Here is a 12,775-nt window from a genome sequence, read left to right on the forward strand (position 1 = left end):
CCAATCTAAGCAGTACTAGATTATCCGATTGTAAGTCGAGTATCCCTCTTTACTCGGTGGCCAGTTGCTGGTCTTCGCGCAGACCCTCAACCTTCAACTCCTCGCCAGTGGCACGGCGATACACATCGCGGACATCATCTGGGGGAATTATTAGCCAGCTATTAATATATTTTCAATCACAGATAGCTTACCGGTCGTAGTCTCGAAGTGTGATGTCGCGTCATAGCTCTTAGAAATGAAGATGTTGGACTCCTCGCCATTGTCGGTGGGCTCGTAGAGAGGAATGGGGGGTCCCATGAACTTTTCTTCGATCTTGCCCAGACGCTCGAAGCCAGGCTCAAGCTCAAGGTGGTGGTTAGCATCGTTCTCGGCGATGGTGGACACAATAGCGACGTAGTAGCCCTTGGGGCAGACGTTATGAGCGGACGAAACCATGGCAATGTAAATATCTGAAGAGGTTAGTGCCCTATTGATAATGACTGTATATATATAACTCACCATGCTTGCGTCCAACCTGGGACTGGGGAATGATCAGCTGCACAGAGTCACTGCTGTCGGTCTTATCGATGGGGTGGTTCAGGATGCAAATAGCCTTGAGCAAGTATCCGGTGACCTTAGTCTTGTCGGGGAAGTAAGAAGGATCAGCGATGATCTTCTTAGTCTTAGTCTCAAACTTCATAGCTTCGGATTGGTCGTCACGGTCCTTCATGGTTGCCTTGATTCCGGAAACCTTGCCGTTCTCGTAAAGCACTTCGTCGACGTCGGTATTCAGCATGTAGGTACCGCCGTGGATGGCAGACAGACGAGCGAAGCCCTGGGGCAGCTCGCCGAGGCCGTAGAGAGGGTAGATATAAGGCGACTTTCCGTAGCGTGCCATAGAGTTGACATACAGACGGATACGGTTAATGGTTTCAACGGCAGCGCCAGTCTGGTTGATATATTCGTCCGAGGGGTACAAAGCCATGGAGTGACCGACGAAATCACGAGTGTTATCCTCCAGGCCAAACTTGTCGTAAACATCCTTCATCGTGCACGCATGAATGTCCAATCCTGATCTCCATTAGCTATCCGCTTCGACGAGCCCCGAACTGACCTAGGTTGCAAATACATACCCTGGTGACTGGCTGGGTCGTCTTCCTTGAAATCACCAACCCACTCGAGGAACTTCTTGGCGCGTCGCTTTTCGAACAAGCCCATGAGCGACGAGCGGAGAGCTTCACCAGCATCGGAAGGCACCTTGGCCACGGTCGCCTTGGGACCCTTTCCTTGCTGAACGTAGCTGCCAGCAATCTGCTTGAACTCGAGGTATCGGGTAACGTCCGTGGACACCAAAATGTTGGTCAACTCTCCATTGGACATGAGTAGCTTGGGGACCAAGTCGATGTTCCAGTCATTGACCCTCCCGTATTTCTTCCATGGCTCCTCGCCGGGGGCAACGTTGCCGTATTTCTTGAACAGCTGCAAAGGGTGTCAATAAGGTAAGTTGGGAATAAATTGGTGCACATACTGCTTCGATGTTGACGGAAGCTGCTTCTCTGTGAACATTGTGAGCTATTTTGATGCCATCATCGTGAGCTTCGCCGACTTACCCTCCATAGTGATCATTGCGATCGATGTGAAGGACCTTGTTACCCTTCACACTGAGGACACTGTAGTCGAAAAGGATGAGCAAATGGTGGAATCATCAAAGCCCAAGCTCAAATACCTACCCAGACAAAACACACTCGGTCAGGCCTAAACGAAATTGGTCAGTTGTTGACGTTTTGAGGGGATGGCGGGGTAGCAACATACCAGTGCCGAGCACCACAACATCGTATTCTGGGGCGATCTCATCCATAATGAATATGGAAGTTACTAGAGGTAGAGAAAAATAGAGAGAAGATTCAAGAGAATGAGGAGAAGAGAAAGTTGACTATCTCCCCGCGGATCGGTGAGAAAGGGGAACTATTTGTCGGATCCGCCACTAGTGAATTACCTCATGATATTAATGACATGGGATATTTTGGCTTCAATGAACCCCTGAATATATTGGATTGTTTCAGCTCAGGGGTAAGTCTGATTTGATTCCCGATATTCTTAGGTACCGGGATAAGTTAAAAGGGATTTGTAGTGTCAGATGATGGACCATCTCTTATATATTCTATGTATAATTTGACATGCGCACTACTAAAATCACCTTGGAAAGCTAATGTTACATACTTATTACCCCTGGAGATTCGGCTTAAGTCTCCCTCGACCGGGGCTGTGTCTTAACCCTCTGGTCATGCTTATTGTTCCTTGCCTTGGGCTGCTTCGTTGGGCTCCTGCTCGATCTCAGCATCATCGAGCCCGTAGAAGTTCTCAGGGCGGTATCCGCGCTTGTACATCCGCGAGGCGTCCTCCCAAGCATACCAGCGTTCACGCAGAACGTGCTTGATGTTCTTCATGGTGCTTCGAATCTATGATGAATTGGATGGGTCAGTCGAGTTCAAATAATCTGAACCACCAATTGATGGTCGGCTCTGAAGTAATGAGGAAAAGTCTTCATGCAGCTTTCCAATATATGTAGATGAACGAGATGACCTATACAGCCGGGGAAAAACTCACCACCTTGTCCCGTTCCTGAGATTCAAATCCACCGTAGCCAGCCTGGATTCTTTCTCTTTCGAAATCTGACGTAGCAATGCGGTTTCGTTCACGGACGCATACATGCCACAGACCGTGCAAGTCCTCCCAACTCCGTTCGCGGAGTTCTTGGATACCCCACGGACGACCTAGATTCCCAACATCAGCACTGTCCATAGAGCATTATAGATTCGACATCCAGAAAACTAACCATGAGCGTTGTCATAAGCCGGGGTAGGTAATGCCTGCCGGTTGGGGGGAAAGAAGGCCCAGAGTCCATGGTTGGGGTTTGTTTCCCGCGGCTGCATGTCTTTCGGCGACACAGGTTTGGGCAATGGCCATTTTGACACAGTGAACGGTGTTCTGGGACCGGTTCGATGGATGGCCGATACACCACGGTTTTTGCTTTTGTCGCGTCGAGGGTTGGCGCCGACGGAGGCAGTGGAAGAAAAGCTCGAAGATTGGATGGCTGACAGGGTCACGGAAGGGTGAAGTGACGGCGCGAGATAAGTGGGAGGCAATTCGGCAATAACCAGCCCTCTCAGGCGGCTAGCAATGCGTGGAACCTGCTGCATGATTGTGATGGCTTTCCCCAGGACGGTCCGAGTCGGAGATTGATGGCCTTTCTTTTCGCGAAGGCGGCAAGGCTAGTCACGTGACAAAACCAAACCAAGACCAGCTTGGATGCTATTAGCCTTGGGTTCATCGGGTTCACGTCTTTTTTTTTCCCGAGTCACTCTTGCTTGTTTTGATTCCATCTTTATTCCAGCAAACGACAGCTTCAAAAATCTATCCTAAAGATATCTTTAATCTTTACATTTTAGGCCTTGAGCTGCGGTTAATTGCAGACTTGGCCTGTGCATCCGCGCGTCTAATCACCCAATCGACTACTCGGCGGAGCAGTGCCGCATCAAGCGTGAGCAAGAGGCCTTTGTGGATTGCTCTCCCCTCCACAGATTCAACTCCGGTCTATTACTCGGCCAGTCTGCTTTTCTGATTTTTGACGTCTCCTGGGGTATCGGAAATTACCCTCTTCTTAAGCAACATCGACTATGAATAGGCCAGGTTCGTCATTTTCTTTCAATGCCTTCGCGATCCCTCATGCCTTTCTTATCTTGCACCTACCTCCGCGGAATACTTGATATAAGTCGTACTTGCTTCTGTGCTGCGATATACTCTCCTTGATAGTGGGAGTTACCCAGCATTGTGGAAGCGCTGGGGAGTCCAATGGCAAGCCTTGGTGCATATTGTTCTACATTTGCGACCGAGACATTCGCAAGGACATGCCCATGCATTCCTATGGTGTTGATCTGAGCAGCTCTTGATGCGACGATCGTGCTGACTTGTCACGCGTGTGTCAGGACCTGGCCCGCAGCCGCTAAGAGGCATGTCCGGATTCCCCACGCAACAGCAAGCACAAGCTCGAACTGCATCATTAGCATCCACGCGATTGTCAAACGGGAAACTGGGTGCGATTGCCTCGAGTCATACTTTCTGGACACTCAAGATGATTTGTATGAAGGGATGCTAACATGTGACTCGAATAGGCGGCGGTGCCAATTGGAGCTTCAATCTACCTGTTAGTGGATCATCTGGCCTACCGGGCAGTCAGCAACGCACAATGGGGACCATGGGAAGCTTTGCGCAAAGCCTAGGAGGATCTCAATCCGCAGCACCACTTGATCTCTCGTAAGTGCTCTTTTATCATGGTTTGCAGTGGTCTCCTGTATCTCTAGGCCTTCCGATTTGTCTCCGAACTGACTAGGTCGGTGATTCTAGGGAGTTCCCTTCGCTATCAGGAGCATCACAGCAATCACAGTCACAAACTCCCGGTCAGCTAATGTGGGCCAACGCAAGTCAACGCGCTGCTCAGCAAACACCTGTTCAAAGGCAACAGCTCCCCCCGACATCGCAAACCCCCTCCCGTTCCTCCCAACCCCAAGGCCTTCCTACACCCCAACAATCCCAACCGCAGCATGATGACATGTTTCCCTCTGGCTCGCAGTTTGCCAATCGACTCGATGACTTTAGAAATGGTGGCCAGGGTATTAGTAGTCAACTCGGTGCAGGTGGCCAACCCCAAACAGGCAATATCGAAGAGTTTCCCCCTTTAGGCCGCAATGCTGCTGCGGAGCTTCCTCTCGGTCGGACTGGTTCGTTGATGCAAGGTGCAGGCTTTGGGGGTTATGGAACTGGTCTAGGGGCACCCCGGTCACCAGTCAGTCAAGTGCCTAATGGCATTCTAGGACAAGAGAAAGCAGTATGTGTCTACAATTGACTCACTTTCTAGGCAGCACTAACTTTACAACAGGACTTGAACAACGGTGTGCTTCCAAGCCAGCGTAACTTTAGCGATCCACAACAACTGCAGCAAAGGCAGCCAGAAAATATTGACGGACAAGATGTTTCTAATGCGGCTCAGAATACTGAGCAACCACCCCTCGCACAGATGAGTGAACTTGACAGGTTTGGGCTGGCGGGTCTGCTGCGCATGATTCACAGCGAGAGCCCTGATGTTGCAAGTCTGGCTGTTGGCCAAGATTTGATGACACTAGGATTGGACTTAAACCAGGCAGAGTATGAGCTCCTTTGTTCCCATACCATTTATAATACTAATTCTTTGCATAGGCCTTTGCACACATCGTTTGCTTCACCATTTGTGTCGTCAATGTCAGCAGTCCCTCTGGAACAAGACTTCTCTTTGCCGGGTTGTTATAATGTGGCCAATATCCAACCCCTCCAGTCTCGCATTCCTGGGTTTAGCGACGAGACACTATTTTTCATCTTCTACAGCATGCCTCGGGATATCATGCAGGAACTAGTGGCCGAGGAATTGATGGGCCGCAAATGGCGGTACCATAAGCTTGAGCGGTGCTGGCTGACTCGTGATGAGACATATCCTGGACCTGTTGATGTGGAACGTGGTGTGACGGAACGCGGCGTGTATCTTCTATGGGATTCCTCCGCCTGGAAGAAGGTCCGAGTAAGTAATATTCATCCCTTGTTGGAACTTGAAGAACTGGTTGAACTAATTTTCATCACAGCGTGAATTCATCCTTCGATATGAAGACTTGGACAACCGGTTGGATCCTAATCGAGGCGCCGCCCGCCCACCTGGCGTGGTGCATCATGCCTCATGATTTGAACTTGATACCAAGGCGCATGCAGAATACAAGCAATCAACCATGGCGTTCGGTTTACTGGTCTGTGTTATATTGCTCAGGGATGGCCAATAGTACATTAACCTTCGGGAACAAGGCGCGTTGATTTCTTTGGTATTAAAGGGCTATGTGGGAAACCAGGACACGATATTTGAAAATCAACAGCCTATGTGATTTTGTCACAATGCTGTAAAATGCTATACATCGCTGTAGACCACTCTATTCACTACCTGAATGGTTTATCCGTCTAGCAAGACTTGCGCGCTGTAGACAGAATAGCCATCCAATCCGTATCGATGTTCCCATGTCCGTAAGTGTCTTCCAAGTACTTCTCTACCGCCGGGCGGACGTTATCCGTGTTTTCCTCCCGTTGCTTCTCAGTCCAGAAGGATTTCATCAACACGGGAAGCATCATCATGATCATCTCCACCAAGATAGGGGATGTCAGGGTCAGTTTTGTTGTTATTTCGCGGACATCGATGTCCTGAAGCCCACGCCCCTCGAGCTGGGACTCGATCCAAGGCTTTGAGTGCCATTGCCCATCAGTGATGACCCCCAAGAGCTTTGGGGCCTCGGGAAAAGGCAGGTTGCCTGGCATGCTTTCAATCACTTGTCGGGCGATGGGGATCCAGCCGGCTGTTTCATGTCAGTGAAGTTATTACCCAAGAGAATCGTTCCAATACTTACGTTGGATCCAAGTTGAGAAAGCAATAGTCCCGCCGGGTTTTAGCATTCTGACCGTCTCTAGTGGTTTCTATTAGCCTTGAATATAATAAGGAAATGGGCAATGATATACTTACCATTGAGAGCCTTGAGAGACTCAGGGAGTGTCATATAGGCTGCAAAAGGGACATAGCAGTTAGCCACTGTCAGAATAGACCGGAGTGCATCCATGAACCCACTCACCAAAAGCAGTGAAGATGTGAGAGAATTGACCGCTAGGTAGCTCAGGATTCTGCGCATCCACAATCTTTGTCTCCGTGTTCTGCCAGCCCTCTTCTTGCATACGGTGCATAGTGTACTCGATCATTGCCGACGAGATGTCTCCACAAGTCAACTTCCACATCTTCTTGACAGTGTCATCAAGCTTGCCATTGAGGGTACTGGAGATAACACCAGTGCCACAGGCATTGTCAAGGACCACTAGAGGCTGATCAGGGTTGGCCCTGGACTCGGCGGCCACCTTGCTCTGCTCAACCAGCGTTTCCGCAAATGGCCGGGTGACCATCTCCGCGCGTCTAAACGAGCTGGCATATTCTTCGCTCTTGAAGAAAGTATTCATGTCGACTTTTTCAGCCATAGTTGGTAAACTGCAAGGTAATTGCGTATCGTAGTTATTGAAGTTGATAAGTGCCTGTTTAGAAGGAACCCTCAATGTGATGTGATGTGATGCAAGACCGAGATCATGAAAAGATAGAGGTCCTTATGGGTCCAGGCTGTTCTTTAAATAGTCTGCGGTCGCCTAAAGCTCACATGGTTTCTGTACCAGAAATTGTTGTACGATATAGAAAGTGTCCGAGAATGTCTCCGCGAGTGGATTTCAGTCGAGGCATTTGTAAAAACGCACCTTCAAGGGGTATTTAGTAACTAGAACCCCTTACTGCGCCTTATTTCAATGCTACCAATGGAAATTATTGGTTGGGGGCGACTCTTACGCAGTCACCCCCAGGGTTCCCTCTTGGTAGATCGTGATCATTATGAGTGTATTGGCAAAAGAAGGAGCCATGCGGAGTCGAAGTAAAAGCGGCAAAGTCCTTCACGGATACCAGTTATCAAATCCACAATTTTAATCGTCCCAATGTCAGTTAATGCAGAGAGGTTTAATCTCCAGTCGCCGAGTGCCATTTTTTCATACTTCGATATCACGTGAGAACAAAGCCCCCGCGCTGACATCAGCAAAACGACGCCAGACCCAAATGGGCAAACCATCAACAGCGGGTGCGGGAAAACAATCAATCCCCTCCACTCCCCATCTGGTCGACCTATGCACTCTGCTAGCGAGCAGAACACCGTTTCGGAGTCGCAATCATGAGGATTACTGAAATTGTCATAGATGTGAGGTTCAACATTGCTCCATCGTTATTCACTGCGCTAACTAGGTCGTCAGGGCTTCAAATCGTACGCTGTGCGTACGGTGATCTCGGGATGGTATGCAATCTACCGCGTCTAAGCATGAATGAAATTATAGTTTTGGCTTAATCTTGGGCCGATCGGATTTGCTAATCGCGCAATACAGGGACGAAGCCTTCAATTCGATCACCGGCCTTAACGGTAGTGGTAAATCCAACATCCTCGATGCCATTTGCTTCGTGCTTGGTATCACCAACATGACTACAGTGCGCGCGCAAAACCTCCAAGATCTCATCTACAAGCGCGGCCAAGCTGGCGTCACGAAAGCCAGTGTTACAATCGTCTTCGACAACCGGGATACCGCGAAGTCGCCGATCGGATTCGAGGAGTATGCGAATATCTCCGTCACCAGACAGATTGTGCTAGGCGGCACAAGCAAGTATTTGATCAACGGCCACCGGGCACAGCAACAGACTGTTCAGAACCTGTTCCAGAGTGTCCAGCTGAACATCAACAACCCCAACTTCCTTATCATGCAAGGTCGCATTACGAAAGTCCTGAACATGAAATCGGTCGAGATCTTGTCGATGATCGAGGAGGCAGCCGGCACACGAATGTTTGAGGATCGAAGAGAAAAGGCAAACAGGACAATGGGAAAGAAAGAACTGAAGCTGCGCGAGATCGAAGAACTGCTGAAGGAAGAGATTGAACCTAAGCTCGAGAAACTTCGGTCGGAGAAGCGAGCCTTCCTCGACTTTCAACAGACACAGAATGACCTCGAGCGCTTGACCCGACTTGTTGTTGCCCATGACTATGTTCGTGGTGGCGAGCGGTTGAGAGTTGCAGGCCAAGAGTGCGAAAATAAACTTAACAAAGCGCAAGCCCTCGAGGATAACGCGATCAAACTCAAAAGTGAAATTGCTCATTTAGAGGAGGATGTGAAACGGGTGCGCACAGCTCGCGACAAGGAACTTCGAAAGGGTGGCAAGTTCCAAGGGCTTGAAGATGAGGTCAAGAACTACTCACACGAATTGGTCCGACTGACCACGGTCTTTGATCTGAAGAATGCAAGCATGGATGAAGAGAAAGAGAAACGACAGACTATTCAAAATACTGTCACTGATCTTGAAAAGGTCTTGAAGGAGAAGCGCAAGATCTACGAGAAGCTACAGGCCCAGTACGATACCGCCAAAGCCGAGTTAGACGCACAAAACGTCGAAGTGGAGCAAAAGGAGGAACTGCTTCAAACATTGCAGACTGGCGTCGCTTCAAAGGAGGGCCAAGAGAGTGGTTACCAAGGTCAACTGCAAGATGCCCGTAATCGCGCAAGCAATGCCGCCACAGAACAAGAGCAAGGAAAGCTCAAAATCAACCATCTTGAGAAGCGAATCAAAGAAGAGGGGCCTCGCGCAAAGAAGGCAAAGGAGCAGAACCTGGGGCTTTTGCGTGATCTCGAAGGCTTGAAATCGCAGGCTAACAAGCTAGAGTCCGAGCTGACTCGGCTTGGGTTTGAGCCTGGGAAGGAGGAGCAAATATACCAGGAGCAAACCGAGCTTCAGCGGGATATTCGTGACCTCCGCCAGCGGGCTGATGGGCTCAAGCGACAGGCAGCGAATATCGATTTCAACTACGCAGACCCTCACCCCAACTTTGACCGGTCCAAGGTCAAGGGCTTGGTCGCTCAACTTTTCACCCTCAATAAAGATCAAGTTCCGGCTGCGACTGCTCTGGAGATCTGTGCCGGTGGTCGGCTTTACAATGTGGTCGTGGACAGCGCGGAGACCGGCACTCAGCTGCTTCAGAAAGGCAAGCTGCGAAAGCGCGTGACTATTATTCCCCTTAACAAGATTTCTGCCTTCAAGGCATCCGCGGAAAAGATTGGAGCTGCTCAAGACCTTGCCCCTGGAAAGGTTGACCTCGCTCTGTCCTTGGTTGGATACGATGAGGAAGTCCTGGCGGCGATGAACTATGTCTTTGGCAACACCCTTATCTGCCAGGATGCTGAGACAGCTAAGAAAGTAACATTTGATCCGTCCGTTCGGATGAAGAGTGTCACGCTGGAAGGCGATGTGTATGATCCGTCCGGAACACTTTCCGGTGGAAGCTCCCCCAATTCTAGCGGTGTTCTCGTGACTTTGCAAAAGCTTAATGAGATCACCAAGGAGCTACGGAGCAAAGAACGACAGCTTGCGACTTTGGAAGATCACATGAAGAGGGAAAAGAAGAAGCTTGATTCCGTTCGCTCTATCAAACAAAATCTGGATCTCAAGAACCACGAGATTAAGCTTACCGAGGAGCAAATTAACAGCAACTCTTCGTCTTCAGTATGTGTTTCTCCTAATCTATTCCCGCAATTTACAATTAACCTGAAGTAGATCATCCAAGCCGTTGAAGAGATGAGAGCAAACATTGAACAACTCAAGAAAGACATCGCCGACGCTAAGTCTCGCCAGGCCGTCGCATCCAAGGATATCAAGCAAATTGAGAAAGACATGAGTGAATTCAGCAACAACAAAGATAGCAAGTTAGAGGAACTGCAGACGACACTCGATAAACTCAAGAAGAGCTTTATCAAAAATTCTGGCTCGGTCAAGGAGCTGCAGAAGGAATTGCAGACTTCCAGATTAGACTCCGAACAAGTTGGAAGCGACTTATCCGCAGCTGAGGAGCAATTGGTTGAGTCAGACAACACCCTCAGTGCCCAACTAGAAGAGATTGAAACACAAAAACGAGAGCAAGCACGGCTGAAGGTATGTCATGCCCTCCCAATACTGCTTAATAATCATATAACTGACAATTCTAGGATGCCCATGACATCGCGCAGGCTCAGCTTGATGACGAGAGGGCCAAGCTGACCGGCTTTGACGAGGAATTGCGAGAATTAGAATCAGCCATGAAAAGCAAATCCTCCCAAATCACCGAGGACGGACTAGAGGCGCAGAAGCTCGGCCATCAGCTCGAGAAGCTGCAAAAGGATCAGCACACTGCTAGCCAAGCCGTGGCTCATATGGAACAGGAACATGAGTGGATTGCGGACGAGAAAGAACATTTCGGACGCGCCAACACTCCCTACGATTTCCAGAACCAGAACATTGCCGAGTGCAAGGCTACCCTACGCAACTTGACAGAGCGATCTCAAGGCATGAAAAAGAAAATCAACCCGAAGGTCATGAACATGATTGACAGCGTCGAAAAGAAGGAGGGTGCTCTGAAGAACATGATGAAGACAGTCATCCGTGACAAGCGAAAGATCGAGGAGACCATCATGAACCTGAACGAATACAAAAAGGAAGCTCTCTACAAGACGTGGGTCAAGGTGAATGGCGACTTTGGACAGATCTTCAACGAGCTCTTACCGGGTAGTTTTGCCAAACTCGACCCTCCCGAAGGCAAAGACATCACAGACGGTCTCGAGGTGAAGGTGTCCCTGGGCAAAGTCTGGAAACAGAGTCTGACAGAACTGAGTGGTGGCCAACGTTCACTCATTGCTCTTTCGTTGATCATGGCGCTTTTGCAATTCAAGCCCGCGCCAATGTACATTCTAGATGAGGTCGACGCCGCGCTAGATCTGTCACATACGCAAAACATCGGTCGACTGATCAAGACCCGTTTCAAGGGATCTCAATTCATCGTTGTCTCCTTGAAGGATGGCATGTTCCAAAACGCCAACCGGATTTTCCGGACGCGCTTCAGCGAAGGTACCAGTATTGTTCAGGCGTTGACCCCTGCGGATTTGAAATAAGCGTGCATATGATCTTGGTTGTCTATAGTTTCTTTCTTGGTGTCCCCGGTGGAGTGGGATGATTATGTCCCGGCCTTGGTGTTTGGTTGTCTTTGGATGGGAATGGACTCTCTCTTATGAATTATGTGTAAAGACTATATCAATTTGTTCATAAATATAAAATCCTGCACAATATGCACAATATCAGTGTCAGCGTCGAAGACTGGAAACTTCCAAACTCGGAAACTCCGATACCCGGCACGTGCTCGATTCTCGACCTGACCCGTGCCACCTTCCAACGCGCATGGCGATTTCATTGAAATCACCCCCATTGCGCCAATACCTATGTGTCTCACCTGAACATCACCTATATTAGACCATATCCAACTCAGCGTCTTGCCTTTTTCAAACCCGTTACGGCCAGATATCAACACTGGGGACCTTGGACACCTCACTCAACTTGCGCTCTGCCAAAACAAAATGACGGACGAGGAGCCTTCGCTGAACATACCGTCGCTTCTCACTCTAGCGGTTGTATCATATTTTGTTCTCCGATGGTTTTTTAACCGCGATGAAAGCTCCGCGGGGGGAAGCCGAGGTAGGGGGCGTGGCAATGTCGTCGATCCGGCGCAGGTGGAACAGATCGCGCAGATGTTCCCTCAACTGAACACTCGTGATATAATGTGGGATCTGCAGCGTAATGGCGGCAGTGTCGCCGCAACGACAGAGAGAGTCCTGACTGGACGGGGGCTGGAAACGGTACGTGTTGCGCTGATGCTGTCATCGATTTCCCCACCTTATCTGCGTCTCAGACAACTCGACTCGGCCACAGGCTTCAAATATCAACTGCAAATAGTCAGTTATCGAAGCATTGACTAATTCACTTTCTTAGCCTCCTCCTTCGTTCCAACCTCCGGTCGCAATTCCCCCCACCAATATCCCGCTGGCGCAGACCGCCACGCCCGTACAGAAAGCGGACGCACAGGACTTGATATCTCGGTATAATTTGAGTGCAAAGGCCGAGAGCCCTGCTACAGAGTCAGAACCCGAAAAGCCTTCCAAGTCCTCTTGGTCCCAAAATAAGGAAGAGCGCCAGCGGATACTGCAAAAGCGGCGGGATGATATGATCTTGGCGGCGCGAAGAAAGATGATGCAAAAGAGCCAGGGCAATGTATGATATGAGAACTGTCATGCTTGCCTGCCGACAACGTGACTTTCT

The 12,775-nt window shown here is 49.6% G+C and overlaps 6 protein-coding genes across 6 annotated transcripts; 3 read left to right on the forward strand and 3 right to left on the reverse strand.

The window, feature by feature from the left end:
* Positions 1-49: 49 nt before the first annotated feature.
* Positions 50-1,837, reverse strand: LCP9604111_1455 (secretory pathway gdp dissociation inhibitor; the record flags this gene model as incomplete). Its single annotated transcript, XM_039078075.1, has 8 exons — positions 50-138; positions 192-449; positions 499-1,050; positions 1,113-1,458; positions 1,508-1,535; positions 1,590-1,649; positions 1,710-1,734; positions 1,792-1,837. 8 exons carry the CDS (start codon positions 1,835-1,837, stop codon positions 50-52), a joined length of 1,404 nt encoding a protein of 467 aa, XP_038934003.1.
* Positions 1,838-2,267: 430 nt separating this feature from the next.
* On the reverse strand, positions 2,268-3,179 carry mrpl4 (mitochondrial 54S ribosomal protein uL29m; the record flags this gene model as incomplete). The annotated part of the gene is made up of 3 exons (XM_039078076.1): positions 2,268-2,438; positions 2,587-2,753; positions 2,816-3,179. The coding sequence occupies 3 exons, from the start codon at positions 3,177-3,179 to the stop codon at positions 2,268-2,270; spliced, it is 702 nt and encodes a 233-aa protein (XP_038934004.1).
* Positions 3,180-3,991: 812 nt separating this feature from the next.
* LCP9604111_1457 (NOT2/NOT3/NOT5 family protein) lies at positions 3,992-5,744 on the forward strand (the record flags this gene model as incomplete). Its single annotated transcript, XM_039078077.1, has 6 exons — positions 3,992-4,073; positions 4,152-4,293; positions 4,384-4,864; positions 4,916-5,181; positions 5,233-5,587; positions 5,649-5,744. The coding sequence occupies 6 exons, from the start codon at positions 3,992-3,994 to the stop codon at positions 5,742-5,744; spliced, it is 1,422 nt and encodes a 473-aa protein (XP_038934005.1).
* A 268-nt stretch (positions 5,745-6,012) lies between these two features.
* gtmA (gliotoxin thiomethyltransferase) lies at positions 6,013-7,065 on the reverse strand (the record flags this gene model as incomplete). Its single annotated transcript, XM_039068319.1, has 4 exons — positions 6,013-6,401; positions 6,453-6,509; positions 6,566-6,604; positions 6,672-7,065. The coding sequence occupies 4 exons, from the start codon at positions 7,063-7,065 to the stop codon at positions 6,013-6,015; spliced, it is 879 nt and encodes a 292-aa protein (XP_038932552.1).
* A 728-nt stretch (positions 7,066-7,793) lies between these two features.
* LCP9604111_5 (condensin subunit SMC2) lies at positions 7,794-11,577 on the forward strand (the record flags this gene model as incomplete). The annotated part of the gene is made up of 5 exons (XM_039068320.1): positions 7,794-7,820; positions 7,873-7,913; positions 8,002-10,159; positions 10,211-10,585; positions 10,639-11,577. The coding sequence occupies 5 exons, from the start codon at positions 7,794-7,796 to the stop codon at positions 11,575-11,577; spliced, it is 3,540 nt and encodes a 1,179-aa protein (XP_038932553.1).
* A 459-nt stretch (positions 11,578-12,036) lies between these two features.
* LCP9604111_6 (CUE domain-containing protein) lies at positions 12,037-12,733 on the forward strand (the record flags this gene model as incomplete). Its single annotated transcript, XM_039068321.1, has 2 exons — positions 12,037-12,315; positions 12,449-12,733. The coding sequence occupies 2 exons, from the start codon at positions 12,037-12,039 to the stop codon at positions 12,731-12,733; spliced, it is 564 nt and encodes a 187-aa protein (XP_038932554.1).
* Positions 12,734-12,775: the final 42 nt, after the last annotated feature.

The sequence above is a fragment of the Penicillium roqueforti genome (assembly GCF_015533775.1).
Source record: "Penicillium roqueforti strain LCP96 04111 chromosome Unknown scaffold_01, whole genome shotgun sequence".
Lineage (NCBI taxonomy): Eukaryota > Fungi > Ascomycota > Eurotiomycetes > Eurotiales > Aspergillaceae > Penicillium > Penicillium roqueforti.